The sequence below is a fragment of the Myotis yumanensis genome, unplaced genomic scaffold (assembly GCF_028538775.1).
Source record: "Myotis yumanensis isolate MYYU_CA2020_CCGP unplaced genomic scaffold, mMyoYum1.0.hap1 SCAF_1, whole genome shotgun sequence".
In the NCBI taxonomy this organism is placed as follows: domain Eukaryota; kingdom Metazoa; phylum Chordata; class Mammalia; order Chiroptera; family Vespertilionidae; genus Myotis; species Myotis yumanensis.
This window is the reverse complement of record NW_027223752.1, coordinates 17,171,296-17,194,552: the sequence shown is the minus strand read 5'-3', so window position 1 is coordinate 17,194,552 and position 23,257 is coordinate 17,171,296. Positions and strand designations below refer to the sequence as shown.

The following is a 23,257-nucleotide window of genomic DNA, read 5'->3' as shown; positions in this document are numbered from 1 at the left end:
AACTTTTATTATGATCTATAACAGAGAAAGTCTCAGGGGTGGGGCGATTGTAACCCCACATCCTAATACTAACTATCCTCCTTCTGTGCATTCATTTCCAGTTTTTTCTTGTGCATGTATCCTTATTAGCTGGGGCATGTCAGTTCTTTATCATCTAAGCTAAATGGACTCAAAGCCCACAGAGCCAAAGCCTCCCACTCCCCCAAGGTTCCTATCAATTCCTAAGAGAAGGGAATTAGAGGTAGGATTATTCTTTTTAAAAAATATATATATGTTTTTATTGATTTCTTTAGGGAGAGGACAGAAGAGGGAGAGAAGCTGGAAACATCGATTGATTGGTTGCCTCCTGCACACAGGGGGTCGAGCCCTCAACTCAGGCATATGCCCTGACCGGATATCAAGCCAGCGACTCGGTGCAAGGGACAACAATCAATCCACTGAGCCACGCTGGCCGGGCAGAAGTAAGGTTATTCTTAATCTCTCCATCTTCCACCCTTGGGGGAGGAGGTCATTATCTCTCCTGGCTCTCGGCCTCCCATCATTTTCCTGACTTTTCTTCTTTTCTCTCTCCCCTCCCCTATGAGGAACAAAATCAACTAATCTTTCCCCTTGTTTCCTGTCCAGCCGCTTCCCTTTTCTGACCTCTTGGCCACTGCTACCATCCACACTCACATCCCTAAGTGAACTTGATATTAAGGCAATGCCCCCAGGGCAGTTCCTGCCATATGAGGAATTCTGATGCCCACGGCTCTGATAATAGATTTTTTTTCTTCTTACCTATTTCATAGGTTTTATGTAATGACCATACTCTACATATAACTACATAGTCTACTTATTTAACAAGCATTCTGAATGCTGACGTGTATCTGATATTGTGCAAAGCACTGGCGAGACTGAAGCAGACACACTCTGTGATGCCAAGCAGCACAGGGTCAAGAGGAGACACTCGGGCCAGTGAAAAAGCCCCAAGGTACAAGCCCCATTAGAGGTAAGAGGGACAGAGAGACCAGGAGCGCACAAGAGAGCATCTTACCACATCTGAGGGTTTGGGGAAGTTAAGTGCTAATGGTAGAAAAAAAGCCTGAACATCAGAAGGAAACACATACAGAAAAGCACCAAGAAGACGGATCATAGCATATCTAGGAACCTGCAATTGGTGCAGGCAGGTAACGCAGGCGCAGGAAGGGGAAAGAAGGCACAGCAAGACACAGGCAGGAGCCAATTCATCTAAGACTGGGTTAGATTTGAAAAAGTGCCTACTTTGTTCTGAAGGCAATGGGGAGCCAATGAAAGACTTTAGGCCAATGGTTCTCAACCTTCCTAATGCCGCGACCCTTTAATACAGTTCCTCATGTTGTGGTGACCCCCAATTTCATTGTTACAAGTTGAACATGATTAAAGCTTAGTGATTAATCACACAAACAATATGTAATTATATATGTGTTTTCTGATGGTCTTAGGCGACCCCTGTGAAAGGGTTGTTCGACCCCCAAAGGGGTCGCGACCCACAGGTTGAGAACTGCTGCTTTAGGCAGAGGATAAAGATGAGCTACTCTGCACCTTAAAGACCACCAGCAGTAGTGTGGAGGATGAACTCGAAAGGAATTCACGTGGAAAGCCAACAGAGAGGTAGGTGCATTATTCGAGGCCAGAAACAATCAAGGCTAGTCAAAGGTACTGAAATCAGGGAAAGAGGAAAAAGTAAGTTCCCTGATACGTTATTCACTAATACTACTAAGAGCAAAGTGAAAACACTGGAAATTGCTAAAATTATTAAATTCTAAAAAGCTATCGTGCAATCTTTAAAGTTTAAAATGATAGAAGCCATGAGATCAGAAAGTGCTCATAGTAAAAGACAAGATCAATTTTCAAAAAGTTCCACATGAACTGTATTCATTTGCCAAAACTCTAAATTGTATGCCAAAAAGAGTGACTTTTACTGTACGTAAATTATACCTCAATAGAAAATAATTACTAGTGCTATAAAGTAAGAAACATGAAAACATTTTTAAACATGAATATTATAAAGAAGAAATGTTCAGATTCAACAAGGATTTTCTTAATGTTTACTTGGTTAAGTAAATGTATTTACTTATCAAAATTAATGCTTACTGTTTAGAAAAGTCACATACTTCTATTTGGCAATATAAAGCTTCTAACACTTATTTTTCAAAATGCACAGATTTCTGATACATCTTACACTGCATCAGCTAAGCACATTGCTCTTCAACTTTGTAGCAATAGATTATTTATGTATTCTGAAATGTTACAAGTTCTTCTGTCCTTGCCATAATAGCAAGTGATTTAATAGTGTATCATTAATATGCAGATGTGTGTGTATGTATGGACTTGGTGAACATAAGCTTTATGAATTAAGAATAAGTATGTGAAAGGTCTGTGGGATTTCCAAATGATGATGGCCAAAGGACAGTAAGGAATTTTACGATAGTCAGATTATTAGAAAATCCACTGTTTATTATAAAATATAGCTTTAAAAAAATAGGCCATTTCCAGGCCATGCCATATGACTCAAGTTAATATACACAAAAATATGAAGAAAAAAATAATTTAGGGAACAATATAGCACATTAAAAGTATTGCATGGAAGTTTTTATGACTTATTTTCAAAAGCAAGTTCCTTTAGTGTTAGTTTATAATTACGATAAGACAGTTTAAAGATAATTATGCTTCAAACCAAAATCTAGACAAAGAACAGAACGCCATTATTTACACTCGCATGGCTTTCCTTATTCTTAAGTTGATACCTTCATTTACAATAGAAGTCATGCTTCAGTATTTTGGCAAGCAAAAAATTAAACATAAATGATAAAAACTTAAACCATTACAGCATGGCAAAATTATTTTGGTATTTGTTAATATATTTTAGATTATACCTTCCATGCAAGCAATAAAACAGTTTCTAATAGTCCAAAGTAACATTCCAGAGGATCAGCTTTCAATGTGATGTAAGAAAGCAGCATTTTGTTTCTCCTTAGTCATAACCTCATTTTCCCACTGCAATTCTACTGTCACCTCCACACTTAATTCTATTGTGAGAAAGTACTTTATCAACACCTTTTCCTTTTCTCTATTTCCCAGACTACATGCTGCTAATAGTGCCAATTTGGTTTCTATTAACACTTAAATGTAGCAGCTTTGAATCAAATATCAGTTGGCAATAATTTGTGCTTACAACTATAAACTTTCATAGGGCTACTGCCAACTTGTTTTACAAGAACAACCCTACTTTTTAAAAAAGTTAACAGTAACTCAGAGTGAACTATCTAATTTCATTCTATGAACACTGGGGACCAGAGAAACTAAATTCATCCTGTCTTGTCCCACTCTTCCTCTTCTACTTCAGTTTTAACTACGTTTTCTTGACCATAAGTCTGGGATTTAGAAGAAAAAGGTCAAGAAGTGCCCTGGAGGGAATACAAGCCCTAGAGCTCTACAGCCCAGCGCCACTCCCCTACTGTCCCCTCCTCTGCTTATTTCAAACATGAATTGCGTAACCCATTCCCCTGAAACCAAGTTAAGCAATTAACACTTCTAATTTTATGTCAAGGGTATCAGCACAATTGTGTTGCCATATAAAAAGTTTCATGTTTCTAAACATAATTATAGTGTTCCCTGGCCATTTACATTTTGTTTTATTTTACAACTAGAGGCCCGGTGCACAAATTCGTGCACGGGTGGGATCCCTCAGCCTGGCCGGCCATTGAGGCCTATCAGGGGGCCAGCTGGCTGGAGGGAGGGACACCAGGAGGTAGGCCGGCCAGCCCCCCGATCGGGGCCAATGGGGGGGACCAGCCGAGCAGGGGTGGGGGGTTGGAAGGGGCCGAGGGAGGTTGGCTGGCTGGGGGGAGGGGCCGAGGGAGGTTGGCTGTGGGAGTGCACTGACCACAAGGGGGAAGCTCCTGCTTTGAGAGTCTGCCCCCGGTGGTCAGTGTGCATCATAGCGACTGGTCGACCAGTCCTAATGGTCACTTAGGCATATATATATATATATATGATTTCAAAATCCAAAGTTGCAAAAATAACAGACAACTCCCATATTCATAATCAATTTTTAACATTCTGCCACATTTGTTTTCTCGTACTCATACACTCACACACATACACACTCGCACTCATATTACTTACCTTTTCTGATCTACTTCAGAATACTCTGCACACATCGTGCATCTGTACCCCTTAATATTTCAGTGTGTATTTTCTAAAAATTCTCTTAGATAATCTCAGCATTTTATCCTGCGAGGATCAAACCAAAACCAGCTCTCCGAAATCCCTGGAGGGGTCCCGGATTGTGAGAGGGTGCAGGCCAGGCTGAGGGACCCCACCAGTACACAAATTTGTGCACTGGGCCTCTAGTATGCCTATAAGATCTTTGGTTAAACTCTTCCCCCCCTCTCCCCTCCCCCCTTCCCTCTGAGATTCATCAGTCTATTCTATGTTTCCATGCCTGTGGTTTCTGCTCCTGTGTTGAGCATCTGCCCCCTAGTGGTCAGTTTGTGTCATAGCTACGGTCGAACGGTCAGCCAGTCGCTTAGGCTTTTATATAGATAGATATAAAAAAAATGAATTGAGACATGCAAAATGCTTGGCAGAGTACCTAACACAGAAAGCTCAATAAATGATAGCTATCGTCATTAGGTTAGAGACTGAACTAAGACTATGTAGTGGTGATGGAGAACAAGGCGCAGATAAAGGAGATATTTCAGAGTTAGATACAACTGGAAGAGCAAATTGGTAGGCAGGGAGAAAGTAAGGTAGAGGAAAGGTCCTAGCAGGATGGAGAATGGCAATGACACTGAATAAAATACAGAAAGCTAGAGGAAAAAGCATTATTCAACTATCCAAATGTTTTATGTTCAGTAGGCAGTTGGAAGTAACTAATAAAAACTCAAGAGTTCTAAGCAAAAACAGAGACTTGGATGGTAGTCAAGCCTTGATAATATTTGATTCCCCAATTATAAGAAAAGAAGGCGGACAGTGGATTACCAACATGTAAGCCATAAGCAGAGGGATGAAGGACAGTGAAAGAGGGAGATGGGGCAGTCAGTGATAGAGAACCAGGAGGAAGAGCAGTGTCACTGAGTAAAGGGAGGACAGGACCTACACTTGAGAACCAACTGCTCTAAAGAGGTTAAGATCAAGCAGACGCGGTCCCACCTGATTAGGAAAACAGAGAGACAGTCATTTTAGAGAAGGTTTCGGTGGAGGGACTGAGGTGAAAGCCTGGTATCACAGTACATCAAAGAGTGAAGGGGAGATGAAGAAGGAGAAACAGCGAGTGTAAACTGCTCCTTCAAAAACTGATGAAAAGGGAGTAACAGCAAAAACTAGATTGTGTTTGTGGGAAGAAGAGTTTGAGGATCAGCGGAAGGAGAGAAAATAATAAAGGAAGTGGAGGATTTCAAAAAGAGATGTAAGAGCACAATCTGACTCAATCATCTTTATTTACTAGTAATATGTTTGGATCTGTTTTTAATATACTACCTAGGAAATATGTGTTTAGTGTCTAATTTGTTGGGACCAACCTAATAAAGCTGTCAAAAGATTTTTCTTATAAAACCTTGTCTTTTTACTCTGGCCAGTAATTCAGTCAGTTGAGCATCGTCCATTGCACCAAATGATTTCCAGTGAGGGTACATACCTAGGTTGTGGGTACAACCCCCAGTTGAAATGCATCCGGGAGGCAACCAATCAATGGTTCTCTCTCAAACTGATGTTTCTCTCCTTTCTTCTCTCCCCCGCCACGCCCCTTCCTCTCTCTCTCAACTCAATAAAAACATATCCTCTGGCAAGGATTTAAAAACCCTTGCCTTTTCTTACTCAACATTACAACAACATAAGCTTCTTGAACTAATTTAGTTTTAGTCAAAAGGTGACAATTGTATGCAGTGAGAAAAAAACCTTTCCTCTGCTAGTTTAGTTTTTTTTCAGGGGAAAATACACTTATAAAACAATTCACCAGATAAGCTTTAATTTAGGGGTTATCCTGCATAGTTTGGACAGCACATATATAACTCTGAAATCTAAAATCTTTAACCCCTGTCTGCAGGCTCCAATTAGCTCAATTCTAGAAAGTAAACTTGAAAATAAGCTAAATAGCTAGCACATTAAGTTCCTTTTAACTGCCAGGTGGCAAGCTATTCTGAAGCTGTTTAGATTTGTGGTTGAGCCTCAAACCATGTCTCTGGACAGCATGCTGCTGGAGGCAGAACACGTTAAATTTAATATCTGTGCACTTTAAAACAACGCAGCCCATTTTTATTGCCAGGGTCACCTACCCTTAAGACTTAACTGTACTTTTTTGGTGTATAAAACAGTAATGTTTACTTAATCCGACTGATTTTGGGAATACATAATTGAGCCAACATGAAAACTGAGTCAATAAGAAAACTAATGCTTATAAACTAGTAACAAACAGCCTTTCCTCCCCCCCTCCCCCTAATATGTGTACCAAATAAATTTAACTTAGAACTGAACTAAATATAAAACACTTCGAAAAGAAGAAAAAGAACATGATGCTTACTAAGACTTCTGGCATGATCTAGAGAACATGTTCAGGAACTGACCTCTATAGAAAGCACAGAGCATTTCAACGGCTGTGCCTGAAAACCTTTCTCTAAGTTGTTCTGCAGCATTCTGTAAAGTTTCACCTGGTAGCATGTACATTTTCTGTCAACTTGTGTGTTTTTCTATAGCTAAGAATTTTAAAAGGCCAGAATAACAATTTTAAAACAATGAAGGTACTTTTTTCTTTTTGAATGAAGAATTGCCTTTTCTTCACAATTCACAGAGAAGGAAAAAAATCCATAAGCTCAAAACTTCCCTATCTTCCTGCCACCAAATTCACAAATGCACTTGTATCCTCTCCATCCTCCCTCCTGTTACAATAGAAGCAGTGGGCCTTCTCTTATCTGAGGCCAATCTCACCACCACCACCACCATCACCCCGTCCCCAGGACCCCCTTCCCAGGGACCTTGATGCTGTCAGCTATCCCCTCCTGTCTGTGTAATTTCAATCTGTGTGTGTGTGTGTGTGTGTGTGTGTGTGTGTGTGTGTGTGTCCTGGATCCAAACTAGCGGTATTTAAGCATGTTCTAGCATCGTTTGTCTTAAAAACCACAATAAATAACACTTCCACCCCCAAGCCCCACATTCCTGTCTGGCTAAGTCTCTCTCTTTAATCCTCTCCAGAACCAAGCACATAGTAAGCTTTCATTATTCATGACTAATATCACGATATGACCATTAAGATATGTCAAAGACATCTCAAACTTTATATAAAACAGGATCCTTTTTTTCTTGCCCACCCCATATGCATCACCTCTGGTTTGCCATCTGTGAATTCTAAGGCAGATTTCTAGATGACCCCAATGACCTTTTGCATGACCTCCTGGCCCTTGAGTAAGTGAATATAAGATACCACTCTTGTGATAAAGGAACTTTGCATATGTAATTAGACATAATTAAGGTCCCAAATCAGTTGACAATTATGAGAAAGATTATCTAGGCTGACCTGACCTAATCACATAAGGCCTAGAGGTCAGAGAAGGGGATCTAAAAATCAGAGTCAAAGCATGGAAAGGACTTAACACACATTTGCTGGCCTCGACATCAAGGAGCCAAATAAGAAAAAAATGCAGATGGTCTCTAGGAGCTGACAGAGAACCCTCACTGACAACCAGCAAGAAAACGGGGACCTCAGGCTGATGACGACAGGAACTAAAATGTGCCAACTACAAGATTGATGACATAAACACAGGTTCAGATGAGCCTGGAAATGGATTTTTACCCAGAGCCTCTAGATGTGAATCCAGTCTGGCTGCCACCTTAATTTCAGCCATGCTGTCAAACTTCTAACCTACTGAACTGTGAGGTAATAAATGGGTACTATTGTAAGCCACTAAATTTGTGATAATTTGTTACACAGCAATAGGAAATTAATACACCATCTGAACAAATAACACCTTCAAACATACACCAGAAAATCCCATATCAGTACAACACCAAATTTTATTGACTCTATCTTCTAAATACATCTCAAATATATTCACAATTAGTTTTTTTAAAAGAAGGTTTTTTTATTGATTTCAGAGAGAGGAAGGGAGAGGGAGAGAGGGATAGAAACATCAATGATGAGAGAGCATCATTGATCAGCTGCACACCCCCTACTAGGGATCAAAACCGCAATTCGGGCATGTGCCCCGACTGGGAATCAACCGTAACCTCCTGATTCAAGGGATGACACTCAACCACTAAGCCGTACCAGCCAGGCCACAATTCTGAATTTCTAATTGTTACCTAACCCAAATCTGTATATCCCATCTCAACTTCTGCGATAGGCTCCTATCTGGTCTCCCTTCATCTTTCCTCCTTTTCTCTTCACAGCAATGGCAATCACCTTTTACAATGTAAAGTACATCTCTAAACTCCTTCAATGGCTTAGCACTGGTCACTCAGGGCAATGCACAAACACCTCATCATAATCTACAAAACCCTGCATGAAATGGCCCTGCTACCTTTCCAGTCCCATTCCCTGTGATTCTCATGCTTGGACATGACACTCACACCTCAGAGGCCTTTCTTCTAGTAACCCCGGTGTGCGAGGCCATTTCCCCTTCAGGACCATCTGTGTCGCTTCCTTTAGCAGAAATGCTTTATTCCCCCACTCATCACCCCATAGTAACAAGGACAATACGTGAACATTACTGCTTCAGAGAAGCTTTAGAGTGCCAGGTCACCCTGTCAGAAACTCATGGAACCCTGAACCGTCTTCATAGAGTTTATCACAATTGCCATAGGGGATTCTATGATTATGTATGTAATGTCTTTCTGTTAGGTTTCATTAAATGAGGGTAGAAGCCATGCCTAATTTGCTCCCTGCTAAAACCCAATATTTGGTACGATGCCTGAATTCAACAAATCTTTAATGGATGAAAAAAAAAACTGTGGCTGTTTTGCCCAACTTATACATGGCAAAATTAGGTCAAAAGTATGAGTTTGATATGTGCGTAACCCCATTAGATTTGTCCTAATCTAGCCCTAATTATGGTGTTTCCTGACAAACAAATGCCCTTTATACCTAAAGGAAAAGCAGACGCAAGTTCATGGGAAAGGACTATTGCAAATCTACCTCTACGATCCGGTGTTCATGTCCTCCTAGTGCAGCATCATATTTAGATATGAAGGGAAACATTATCCTATTACATATTTTAATTAGCTTTTCCTCTTAGAAAAACATACATAACTCTACTCCAGATTACCGATGTGGCTAGAGGACAGAGTGCTTCACTCGACTAAATTTTCCAGGTAAGGATGAGCTAGTCCACTAACGCAGAAAACTGCCAGGTACAGGGCAGCCCTGTGCGCACTCTCCAGCTCTGTGGCACTAGAACTCTTCTTTAAAAGCATGCCTCTATTTTACTGATGTTTCATTATGTATTTTTTTTAAAACCAAAAGTGCTATTAATTAATTAGAGACCTCACTTTTTTCCATTTTTGGAGAAATACAAAAATAGCACAAACGCCATATGACAGAGATTTTATTTAAGAAGCAAAACACTGGATAGAAAATCAAGTACCTTCTCATATTATCCATGGTATGTACATAGGTATTTATATGTGTATTTACTTAATTATATATTTACCTAATCCCTACCTTGGTCCAGAAAAGATTTAAGGCCAATTACTTAGATTAACTAAAGCATAACAAAAGGAGGAAGGAAGAAAAATAAAAAGAAAGTATAGGGACATAAAATGGTACCAGGAAGAGGCTCAAGGTGCATGCCAGGCCACAACTTTATGTGGTGTAGGCCCGAGATCTGAAGCTTTCTAGCCACCAACTTGATAAAAGGGTTCTGCTCCAGGACCCACTTCAGAGGCTTCCTATGAAAAACGGAACAGCTGGTCAAGAGCAGCTCAGGCTTGTACCAAGATCAGAAAGGAATGTCTCTTGGATTCCTTTAGAGAGGACAGCACTGTGCTTCTACTAAGCACAACACTTGTCACCATTTTCTACTGAAACAGTGGTATAAATAACGAACTGCTTTACATTGCGATCATATTCAGTTACCAGGGCCTGGGGTAAAATTATCTCTTGGCTCATCCAATCTTAATCAAGATGTATCAGTTGCCTATTGCTGCTGCAAAAAAATTAACCTAATCATCATGGTTTAAATTTGTTTTCTTATGCCCAGCCGACGTGGCTCAGTGGTAGAGCATCGACCTATGAACCAGGAGGTCATGTTTCGATTCTCGGTCAGGGCATATGCCCGGGTTATGGGCTTGATCTCCAGCAGCTGATCAATGATTCGCTTTCATCATTGATGTTTCCATCTCTCTCTCCCTGAAATCAATCAATCAATAAATTTGTTTTCTTATGGTTCTGGAGACCAGAAGTCTCAAACTGGGTTATATGGAGCTAAAATCAAGGGGACAGCAGAGCTATGTTCCTTCAGGACACGCTGGGATACCCGCTCCTCAGCTAGAGGCTGCCCTGTTTCTTGGCTCATGGCCCCTCCAACAATGGCAACACTCCAACAATCCGTTTTCATCATAACCCTTTCACTCTTGCAGCTTCCATCTTCACATCACCTTCTCTGACTCTGCCCCTCCTGGCTTCCTCTTAGAAGCACCCTGAGTTTACATTTGGCAGGATTCTCTTCTCATCTTAAATTCCTTAGCTGAATCGCACCGGCAAGGTCTCCCTGCAATGTAAGGAAACATTCACAGGTTTCAGGGTTTGGACCTAGACATTGCTCACGGTGGTGGTGGTGTCTTTATCCAGACACAAGATTTTATCATTTACCTGTTTGAAGCTACCTAAATTGTAAAGATGGTGTCAGAAAATAGCAATATACGGCCAAATCTACATAATAAGAGTAAAGCCACACGCCCTGGCAGGTGCTGCTAAATGGTTAGAGCATCGGCCAACTGCCCTGAAGGTTTGCGAGTTCAATTCCTGGTCAAGGGCATGTACCTTGGTTGTGAGTCCACTCTCTGCCTCACAACCAATGGTTGCCTCTCTGAGGGAGGCACCCAATCGATATGTCTCTCTCACATCGATGTTTCTCTCTCTCTCTCTCTCTCTCTCTCTCTCTTTCTCTCTCTCTCCCTCCCTCCCTCCACTCTCTGAAAAGCAATGGAAAAAATATCCTCAAATGAGGATTAACAACAACAACAAACGCGTAAAGCCACAAATGGAGAATTTAACGAAAAATATTTTTAATCAATAGTTAATAAGTATAAGGTCACCTTCTACATTCCAAATAATTTACTATACTACAAAAATACTGTTTATAAGGAAACCTTTGGAGCAGCGGTCGCCAACCAGTGGTCCATGGACCACTGGTGGTCCGTGAGGTCGGAAAGGTTGGCGACCGCTGGTTTAGACAACTTTTTGCCAGGAACACACTGATTATATAAAAAGAAGCACACCTACACAAAAACTCGTGTGAAATAAAATAAGTGCAATACCAAGTACTGAATTAAAAATCAGGAACTTTGCCTCTTTATTTTCCCTGCAGTCACAGGGGAGGATGTCTTCTCAATTTTCTTTTTTAAAGTGTGACAGCCACCTCACTTACCACTTTAGAAATATATAAAGTCCAAGAACTTATATGATTTTCAGACGAACAGCTATATCTGAGGCCAGACGGGTATCGCTAAAGACAAACATAATGAGGGCAAAATTCTATTTTAGACCCCATTCATTTTCCCTGGCAAACGAGAAGAACGTAGGAAGGCTCATACCTTCGAGGTGCACAGGGCAACGATTTTCAAGCAGGGTGCTGCAAGAATTTGTAAAACATGTAATACTTGACTGTTTAGTCAGGAACACTGACCTCTTTTCCCTTAGATTGTCAAATTTAAAAAATGACAACAGCCAATACAATAGCCGTCCCGTGTGAATGAGTCAAAATTACACCCCCCATTTTTTTTGTCAGACTAGCAAAAAGTAAAAATTTTACTGTGCCACTGAATTTTAGTAATTAGTTTATGTGTGCCATGAGATGAAAAAGGCTGAAAATCACTGGCATGAAGAGATCTATAAATCATTATGGAGATAACTATGAAAACCCCTCCCTCCCACTGCATTATAGGATTGACATCTCTCAACAGTGTATTTAATTGTAGGCTTCAGTCAACACATGATAATATGTTAGATATTCCCTAGAGAAATTTTCACCAAGCATCATCTTTTTTTTCAATCCTGCCCACCAAACCACTCAAGTCTCCAGGAATCTGTGGTTTCAGATTCTTCCTTGCATTGCAATAGAGGTTAGTATAGAGCGTCTGATACAACAGAAGACACCACCTGAGAAGGTTTTTCCCATTATGGACTACAAATACAAAATATACTTGACTCCCCCTTGACTTAAGAGCTGAGATATCACCTCCTTTGCCCAAATAGATCATTTTCTTAATCTCTAAAACTTGTGGTAGAAAGTTAAGAGATTTTCCTTTAAGGTCTAGACTCTAGGGAATTAAGCTAGGATACTATCAATAACCTATTTATATTTTTAACCTTCTTACTGTACCCTATAAAACTAAAGATAGAGCACACATTCTGCCTACTCTTCTCATGCAAGGAAAGTGTGAGAATAAATGGAAAAGTACTATAAGAATATTCACAGGAAGACACAAATACATATATTTATGCTTGTATAATAGAGTTGTGTTCTCACAGATAACTAAGATTGTCACTGGAATCTTTCAAAGTGTCTTTTTGTTTTTTGTTAATCCTCACCTGAGGATATTTTTCCTTTGATTTTTAGGAAAAGTGGAAGAGAGAGGGAAAGACATAGAGAAACATTGATGTGAGAGAAACACACCATTGGTTGCCTCCTCGACAAGCCCTGACCAGGGCCCGGGCCAGGGAGGAGCCTGCAACCAAGGTACATGCCCTTGACCGCAATCAAACCTAGGACCCTTTTGTCTGCAGGCCGACACTCAACCCACTGAGCCAAACCAGCTAGGGCTCAAAGTGTCTTGATGTAGGTAATCATTATGTTCCTAGAGAGCTAATTATAAATTAAATCGCTATAAATAGAATCATATTTAAAAAGCATCAGGTAACTGTTGTTTTCAATGGGATTCAATCATGAATCCTTTAGTAAATCAGAATTATCTTTTAAAGTAAATCCATACTCCTCCTGACTTTTGTCTATACCAAGATTTCCATAGTAATTCCAAATATTTATAAAAACATACAGGGTGGGGCAAAATTAGCTTTACAGTTGTTCCTATGGAAAATTACACAATAATAAATAATAATACAAGAATAAACTCTGTGTTTCATGTACTCCCAGCTGTAAACCTACTTTTGGCCCCAGCTTGTATATCTGATAAGAGACTTGTATGTAGAATACTTAAAGAACTCTCACATCTCAATAATTAAAAGACACATTAACCAATGGAAAAATAGGCTAAGGATCGTAATAGACAATTCCCCAAAGATATGCAAATGCCCATAAGCACATGAAAAGATGTTCAACATCATTAGTCACAATGGAAACACAAGTCAAAACCATTGATACCCTTCATACTCACTAGGATGGCTATAAGCAAAAAAACAGACAATAACAAGTGTTGACAAGGATGTGGAGAAATTGGAGCCATTGTACATTACTTATGGAACTGTAAACTAGTTCAGCTACCTTGGAAAACTTATAAAGATAAACAGACTTACCATGTAATGCAGTAATTTTACTCTTAGTATCTACCCAAGAGAAGTGGAAACACAGGTCCACAAAAAAACTTGTACACAAATGTACAGAGCAGCATCATTCACAAAAGCCAAAGGTGAAAACAACCCAAATGTCAATCAACTCCTGAATGGATAAACAAAATATGGTATAGCCATACAATAGAATACTACCTGTCAATTTTAAAAAGGGTAGTGCTGATACATGCTACAACATGGATGAATCTTGAAAACACTGTGTTCAGTAAAACAAGCCAGTTGTAAAGACCACATATTGTAAAATTCCATTACATTATATTGTCCCTAGGCAAATATATAGAGAAAATAGAATTATCGGTTGCCTAGGACTGGGGATGGGTGGTGGGAATGTGGAGTGACTGATATAAGTAGGTAAGACATTTCTTTTTAAAGTGATGGAAATGGTCTAAAATCAGATTGTGGTGATGGTTGTATAACTATAAATATACTAAAATTCACTAGATTGTACACTTAAAACAAGTAGTTTTTTTGTTATGTGAACTAGAGGGCCGGTGCATGAATTTGTGCACTGGTGGGGTCCCTTAGCCTAGCCGGTAATCGGGGCTGATCAGGGCAGTAAGGGAGGTTGGCCGTGGGAGCACACTGATCACCAAGGGGAAGCTCCTGCATTGAGCATCTGCCTCCTGGTGGTCAGCATGTGTCAGAGCGACCTGTCGTTCGGTCATTTGGTCACTTAGGCTTTTATATATATAGATGATATCTCAAAAAAAGCTAACATAAAAAAACATTGTGGCTTCCACCTTGCTCTGTCTTCAATCACTTGTTTTCGGGGAGTTAGCTGTAATATCATGAGGACATTCAAGCCGTCATATGGGGAGGTCCACGTGGCAAGGAACTAAACTACACACAAGCGATCTGTCTTAGAAGAGGAACCTCCAGCTCCTTCATATGCTAACAGGTGACTTCAGTCCTGACAAACAACTGGACTACAACCGCATGAAACCCTGAGTCAGAATTATCAAGCTAAGCAACTCCTCAAGTCCTGACCCACAGAAATCACGTTGCTATATATGCCACTAAGTTTGGTGGTAATTTGTTACACAGCAATAGATAACGAATACCCCTTTCTTAACCCTCTCCTTGGTGTTAAGCTCTCTCCTAATAACAGACACCTAAGGAAATGTTTTCCCAGCAACGCTTCCTCTTCTAAGAGTTTAGTTTCACCCTATCCACATGTTTATTGTAGTAGCTTCATGTTAGTAGAACTTGATCCCATTCCCTTGCCTTAGCTGAATAATCCAGAATATAGGGTACCTGACCAGAGCCAGGCCAATAAACTCAATCCCTGAGATTTTTAATATCTGAACCTAAGTAAAAGGCAGTGTCTCTCCAGTATCTGAAGCTGTGAGATGTAAAACTTGGGGTCCATCTGCAGCCATGTTCTTTCCCAGGTGAGAAAAGTGGGACTGCAGAATAAAGTCATCATTTAGAGACAAAGATTCAAGATGGAGGGAGTCGATAAGTCTCTGGTTCCAGTGGGAAGAACATATCTGTGGAAGGCCATATCTGTCATTTAAACTACCATCTAAAACTGCACTCAAAACATAAGCAGTAATAAAATTTTATTTTTTATATATTTTATTTTTTTATTACTATTTTTTCAAGTTCTCACCCGAGAATATTTTTCCATTGATTTTTATAGAGAGTGTAAGAGAGAGAAATATTGATGTGAGAGAAACACATTGATTGGTTGCCTCCTGCACGAGCCCTGACTAGGGCCTGGGCTGGGCCAGAGCCAGCAACTGAGGTATGTGCCTTTGACCTGAATAGCACCCGGGACCCTTCAGTCTGCAGGCCATCGCTCTATCCACTGAGCCAAACCAGCTAGGGCAATAAAATATTTATTGAAAAAATGAATGGGTAAGATAACCCAGCATCCTTCTAATAATACCCCCTCTTTTTGTTGCTATTGTGCAAGAGTTAGATTTGATTATTTGAAGCCTAAAAGTCCTTACCTCTTCTTTGCTACCTTTACACTCTGTATAATCCTTTATTATTATACTTTCTAGAGGCCTGGTGAACGAAATTTGTGCGGGGTGAGGGGGGGAGAGGGAGGGTTCGGGGCGAGTCCCTCAGCCCGGTCTCCACCCTCTGGTAATCCGGGATCCCTCTTGCAATCCAGGACCGCTGGCTACTAACTGATCGCCTGCCTGCCTGCTGGATCACCCCTAACCACTCGCCTGCCTGCCTCATAGCCCCTAACTACTTGCCTGCCTGCCTGATCGCCCCTAACCGCCTCTGCCTCGGCCCTTGCCACCGCGGCTTCATCCAGAATGACGTCCAGAAGGTCGTTTGGCTGTCTGGTCTAATTAGCACATTACGCTTTTATTATTATAGACTAGTGGCCCGGTGCACGAAATTCGTGCACGGGGGAGGGTATGTTCCTGAGCCTGGCCTGCACCCTTTCCAATCTGGGACCCCTTGAAGAATGTCCTATTGCCAGTTTATAGGGATCGAGCCTAAACCAGCAGTCGGACATCCCTCTCGAAATCCAGGACTGCTGGCTCCTAACCACTCACCTGCCTGCCTGCCTGCCTGATTGCCTCTAACCACTCTGCCTGCTGGTCTGCTTGCTCCCAACTGCCCCCCCTCCCCCCGCTGCCGGCCTGCTTGCCCCCAAATGCCCCCCCGCCAGCCTGATCACCCCAAACTTCCCCCCCTACTGGCCTGCTCATCCCCAACTGTCCCCCTGCTGGCCTGCTCACTCCAAACTGCCCCCCCCCGCTGTCCTGATCTCCTCCAACTGACCCCCACTGATGGCCTGCTTGTCCCCAACTGGCCCTCCTGATGGTCTGCTTACCCCCAATGGCCCTGCCCCCCACCAGCCTGATCACCCACAACTGCCCTCCCCTCTTGGCCTCTAACCGCCTCTACCTCAGCCCCACCACCATGGCTTTGTCCAGAAGAACATCTGGAAGGTCTCCCAGTCTAATTAGCATATTACCTCTTTATTAGTATAGATAATGTATTCTATTTACTGGTTTACATGGTCTCCTCCCCTAAAACCAGAGAGCAAAACATGTTCTTAGTCATTTTTGGTATCATCACTACCATCTAGTCTAGAAAACAAACTGCTCAAGAAATGCACGTTTAACTGGTCTAATCAATTCTTTACTTTTCATTCTTCAGCTTTTGTAGTCACTTTCATCAATTTATCAACCAGCTAATATATCCAAGGTACTGGGAATACTTAGACTTAGTCCTGGCTTTTCATCCATTCAATGAATTCACTCAACAAATACATACTTACCATATGCCAGGGGCTGAAAATTGACATGGGATATGACCAAAGAACAAGGTCTCAAAGACCTTACAGTATAGCACAGACAAATAAATTGATTAGACAGCATGTGTGTTAGATGTTATTAAAGAGATATGCATAAGCTGCTAAACAGCAGCAGGGATTATGTGGAGTTCACACTCTACTCCAGAAGACATGTACAGAAAAAGATGATAGCCTGGCAATGTGACACAGCCTGAGCACCAAATGAGTAATTTGTTTTCCAAGTTACACTGAATTAATTCACACACTTAAAGAAAAGATACCGTTATGGAGTGATTTTCAGATTTCTATTCAACCATCTCCTCAGCGCTTAATATGTGCCAAGCAACCCATTTAGCACTTTTCCAACGGGGTCTTATTCAAGTTTCACATTTTGTAGATGAGAGAAGTGAGTCTGAAAGAGTGAAGAGACTTGTCAAAGGCTACTAAGCGAGTAAGCGGCAGAGCTGAAATTTAGAGTGAAGTCGTCTTCCAATTCCATGTCCAGGTATACTCTGCTACTTCAGGCTACAAAACTGAAACAATTTCCATGTCCTTGCATGTGACTTTTATTGCCTTTTCATTCATCCTGTGGCACACAACACAATTTTGGGGCACAAATGGGCAATCACCAACTGCTGACTTGATATGGCTATATACTCGTCCACATTTTGAGAAGCAAGGGACCACTGTCAGATCAGATTACTTTGGTGCCTATGTAGTATCATGTGCCAACAGGAGCACAGTTGGCTGACGATGAGTGAATTTTTCAAGTCATATTTTAACAGTGTTTTTGACCACTATATCCGGTCAGTTGTTCCAATGTTCAGCAAGAAATCAAAATGAATTGTTCATTTCCGTTGACAGTTAACAGCACTAATGAATTCAGTATAATCTCACCATCCATCAGAAAAATTTCTGAAATGCAAACTTAGAGCTGATGATTCACACAGTAGAGAAGGGGAAATAAAGCAGTACTCATTGTTTTCTACAAAACTAGCATTGTTTGCAAAACCCAGAAACTGAGCAGTTGGTTGACTACTAATAACAAGTAGGTTGCTCTTTGGTCATTTAGCAAAAAGCTGCTTGTTGTACCACGGTCAATGGCTGAGGAGCATATGACTTCAAGTAGCTTTTGCTGTACAGAGCAATCCTACGTATAAAAATCAGCAAATTGTTATGTAAGGCAAGAAGAAGAAATTCAAAATCTTCACACTAGAAAGCACATGACACTGAGCCTGGCACAAATCAGATATTAATATTGAATAAATGCTTACTGAATGAATACTTTAATCGCCATTTGAAAACATCAGCTGTCTATTAAATCGAGAGAGAAAAATCAAACCAACCAAACCTACACAGGATATGTTAGGAACTCAAATAGACTATAGAGTAACTGGCTCAAGATACATAAATTCACACACAAAAAATTATGTGTAAGTAAGCATCCATCTGACATCCTCTTAAATTAAGTCACCACACTGGCACACGCTGGAAGGAAGGCTGACTGGCCATCAAATTAGAAATAACAGAAACTAAGAGAACTGTCACAGATCTAACTTTAAAATCCGTTCCAAACAGCAACAAGGTGAAACCTGCCATGTGAGCAGTGTCTACACACAAAAAAAGAATATCCTGATATGCCCACGAAGCTGAATCAAAAACCTTTATAAACATCCGCAAGAACATTTAATAGTAATAATGAACAACTTATTACAGTAGTACCTGTTCAGAAATGCAAAAAAAAAAAAATCTCTAATTACAAGACTGGGGTCCACAAATATAAAATCTAAACTTGCTGCTTCGTCCAAATAAGCATTTCCTAAAACGAACAACCGGGACCCACACAACGAATACAGTAACCTAAGTACAAAGCTTGGGACAACGCTAGGGATCTCAAACGTGGGGACAGAAGCGCTCACGCCGGCTAGGGCGTCGCTTTTGACTCGAGCTTTCCATAGAGCCTTCATGTCAAGAGACCTTTGAAGGAAATTCCAGGCCAAGTTTAGTATTTCATGACCGTTGCAAATAAAAGCATGCAGTCCCTGCAGCCCACGACCCCTCTCTATCTCCCTGGAGACTGCACTCACGAAGAGCCACCCTCTTACCTGGTCCAGGAGCCCAGCACCTTCCGGGGACGATCCCACACACTCCCAGCCCCCGCCCCGGGACTACTCCCTACAAAGCAGAGGCGTGGAGGAGCCACGCTCCAACACAAAGCACCGCTCACCCCGCACCTGAGGAGCGAGGCGCACCTTTCACCCCAAACGGGATGCCGCGACAGCTGTGTCACCTGTGCGGGGACAGGGGCCCGGAGGCATCCTCGCAGACCAGTGCCAACAGGCAGTGAGCTGCCGCCCCGCGGGCCCCGCCGTCCGGCGCCAGCCGCTCCGTCCCCGGCTCCTCTCGGAAAACTTTCGGACCTCACCCGCCGGGCGCGCCCCGACCTCCCGGGACCCCCCGCGGCTCCCGCCCCGCCCGCGAGGCCCCGCCCCAGTCCCGCGCCCCCCGGCCCCGCGAGCCCTCCGGGCGCGCCCCCGCGCGGGACCAGGCCGGCAGAGGGCGGGGTCGCTCACCCGTCCGCAGCTCGTGCTTGACAGTGAGGAGCCGCTCTCCCACGGCGCCGCCGTCCCCGCCGGTCCCCGCGGCGCCGCCGTCGCTGCCGCTCTCCTCCTCCATCTTCTCCCTGTCGGATCCCGCAGACTTCTCCGAGGGGACGCGGGAGGCAGCGGACGCCCGGCCCCGCACGGCTCCCGCTGCAGTCCCCGGAGCCGGGGCGGGCGCGGCGGCTCCAGAACTCGGACGCACGGCGGAGTCTCTTTCCCGCTCTGGCCGCACGGCTCGCTCCTCCGCCTCCTCCCCCTCCAGCTGGCACCGCTAGTACCGCGCAACCAACCCGCCCCGTGCTCCCCCGCCTCCTCCTGCCAGCCGCCCCGCCCACAGCCAGCGAGGTACCGGAGCCCTTCGAGCAGCCAGCGCTTATTGGGCCCGAGGCGCGCGCATCTCTGGACGGCGGCTCCCATTGGGCAAACCCGCTGTGACTTCTCAGCACCCGCCCCGCCCCGCTCCTCGAATTGTTGTTGCTCGGCGGGGAGGCAGCAGAGGCAGGAGCGCGACTACTCCGATTGGTGCGATCCGAGAGTTTGCCCCGCCTATTCCCCCCCGGTGCGCACGCGCAGCCAGGACCCTCCCTTCCCTCCTCTGACCTCCTCAGAACGGTCACGCCCCCACCCCCCAGCTTCTATCTGTTAGTAAACAGTGTCTAGTAGTCAGGAGGCGCTCGGGGTGTGTGATTGGCTGTTGCTGAAAGAGGCGGGAAGGCTGATTGGAACGTTTGGTCCGCCAATCACTGTGGGCAGAAGAGGGTGCCTGGAGGGTAGTGTTTCTCCTGCAGGTGTTCGCAGGGCGAATTTAGGATCACTAGTGTGTGATCAGCGGGAAGACAGCGTTTCTTAAGAAGGTGTTACTCGCAGTAGGGAACCCTAAACAAGTGAAGTGGCGTGTGTGCTTACATACAGGCAGTTCTTGGCAAAAAGCCTTCCCCAGCTCTAGATAAGGACTTTTGCAAAGGATAGATGTTTCCATTTTGTACGAGACACGTACTAGGCACTAAAAGGATGCAGAGGTTAATAAAATAGAATATAACCCCTCTCCCCAAGCAGCTTTCAATAGAATATGAGAAAAACAGATAATCTGTGTATATACCCAGGAAGCTTTATAGCAGAATTTGAAATAAAACAGTCATACAAACTGTTAGAGAACCGAACTGATGTCAATAATTATTCTCAGTAGAGATGCTGGGGAAAGCTTTTAGAGGCATTTGAGATAACCAATTTAAAGGATGGGAACGATGGAAATACCAGAAGCAGACATTTCATAGAAATGGTAACTGTGAGCATGTGGCGAGCCCACAGGGCCATGGCATACTCAGCCCCACATTCGGCGCCTTATGTGCCGAGTCAGCTCAGCCAGGTTCAGTGAGCCTGAGAGGGAGAGGTGAAGGATTGAGAAAAGACAGACAAGAGAAAAAAGCTGGGTCTAGGTGGGACGCTGTCCTCTCTGATGGAGAGCTAGTGACAGCTCCACAGACTACAAGCTGAGTCTTTATTTTATAACCAGATTCCACAAGGCAAAGTAAGGGCGTGGTCAAGATGTTTACAACATTCTCGTGGGTTTCGAATCTACTCAATTACAAGCACCTGAATTCTATCAAGCCCACATCACTCAACCACGAGGGACCACAGGTTCGGACCATTGGTTCAAGCTTACAGCTATAGCCTTTGGCTATACTTGTGCTGGGAGGGCTTTGCCCTCCAAGCTAGGACTTGCACATGGCTTTGCCACGAGAGGACTGTGCCCTCTCATTCGTCCGAGGCTTGAACCTGTCCAAACACTGTAGCCGCTCTCCACATGAGCATAAACCTGAAGGTATGTGATAGATAAGGCCAATGGAGTATGATGTAAAAGATAAGCTGAAAAGGTAAGGTGTGGAGGACATTGACTACCATGCTAAGCAATGCATATTTTATTTAGTTTAAATGTTTCAACCATTTAAAACATGAGAAGGATGGACTGAGGGAGAAGGAGAAAGATAGCAGGGTGAGAATACTGTTGCAGGGATAGAATTTGTGGGGCTTAATTTGTGGGGCCTAATTTCTGGCAGTGGACCTGAGAGTGGACAAAGGAGAGAATTAAAGATGGATACTTGGACATCATTCACATAGAAGTGTACTTTTAAACTAAGCATGGATTAGATGAGAAGTCAGCAACGTTTTTCTGTAAAGGACCAAATAGTAAATATTTTAGGTTTGCTAACTATGTGGTCTCTTTCACAACTACTCAACTCTGCTATTGAAAACAGCAAGTCAACTAGTGGATATGGCCGTGTTCCAATAAAACTTGATTTATGGACATTGAAATTACATTTCACATAATTTTCATGTGTCATAATATATTCTTATTCTTTTCAACCATTTAAAAATATAAAAACTATTCTTAGCTCTTTAGCAGGGGCCATTAAAAAACAAACAGGCAGTAAACCAGATTTAGCCGCAGGCCATAGTTTGCAGACTCCAGGGTTAGATTGCCAGGGAAGATTAAGCAGAGAAGCCTTCCAGCCCCTTTAAGTTGCCCTCGGCGCCCTGGGCTTATCCACCTGAAACATTTATCCCACTAAACCAGTGATTTTCAACCTTTGCCATCTCATGGCACACATAAACTAGTTACTAAAATTCTGCAGCACACCAAAAAATATATATTTTTTGCCAATCTGACAAAAAATAGGCATATTTTTTATTCATTCAAACCAAATGGCTATTGTTGGTGTTGGCTGTTGTCATTTTTTTATTTGACAGTATAAGGGGACAGAGGGCAGTGGCCCTCACTAAATAGTCAGATATCGGATGTTTGTGAAATTCTTGTGGCACACCAGTTGAAAATCACTGCACTAAAATCATGACTGGCTACTTATTTGTCTTTCTCCTCCATAAGTAGTGTGCTATCTGTAGCTAGGGGATGAGGTTGTACAATAGTTCATTTGTTCACTGAATCACTTTTACACTAATCATATACCAGGTACTGGGGAAGATACCCAAGGCAAAGTGGAAGCAAAAAATGCAATCCTTGCATGCATAGAGCCTACAGTCTAGAAATTGAAAGAAATCCTAAGTCATTTACATAAGGAAATATAAACTTTTCATTGTGATTGTGCTGTAAAGGAAAATTATAGGGTGCTACAATAGAATTTATCAGGGTCCTAATTTAGGTCAGAGGAGCTTGAAGATCTTTATAAGGAAGTACTATTTAAACTGATTCTTAAAGATGAGTAGGTTTTAACCAGGATGTGGCAGAGACTGGCCTGATGCTCACCAATCTCATTTCCTCTTCCTGGACACACAGGAGAAATATGATTTTTTTTCCCTTTACAGTTAAGCTAGAGTCATGTGATTGTGATCTGGCCAATGGGGTGTGGGCCGATGTGATGTGTGCCATTTTTAGGCCTGGCAAAGAAAACCCCGTACATAATCACCCACACTTTCTTCTCTTCCCACAGCATTGCAAAGGCCACATATTGAATGTGGGGGTGACACAATTTAGAAGAACCCTGAACCTCTGGGTCTCCATTTGAAGAAGAGCCACCCTGACCTACATCAGACCTACTGTCCTGTGAGCAATAAATAAATGTTATTAGGCATAAGCTACTGTAATGTTGGGGTTGTTTGCTACTAAAGCATAAT

General features: G+C 42.7%; 1 protein-coding gene across 5 annotated transcripts in view; it reads right to left on the bottom strand.

Annotated features, from left to right (window-relative positions):
* RPS6KA5 (ribosomal protein S6 kinase A5) overlaps positions 1-19,886 on the bottom strand; it is a 121,752-nt gene extending 101,866 nt beyond the window's left edge. For 2 of the 5 annotated variants that reach the window (XM_070414863.1, XM_070414883.1), the window contains exon 1: positions 19,598-19,886. In XM_070414863.1, the coding sequence (XP_070270964.1) occupies positions 19,598-19,700 (103 nt within the window). In that variant the 5' untranslated portion in view covers positions 19,701-19,886. Of the gene's footprint in view, positions 1-19,258; positions 19,408-19,597 lie in introns of those variants that run through there. The other 3 variants (XM_070414873.1, XM_070414890.1, XM_070414897.1) reach the window with 3 other exon arrangements.
* Between the last annotated feature and the right edge of the window lie 3,371 nt (positions 19,887-23,257).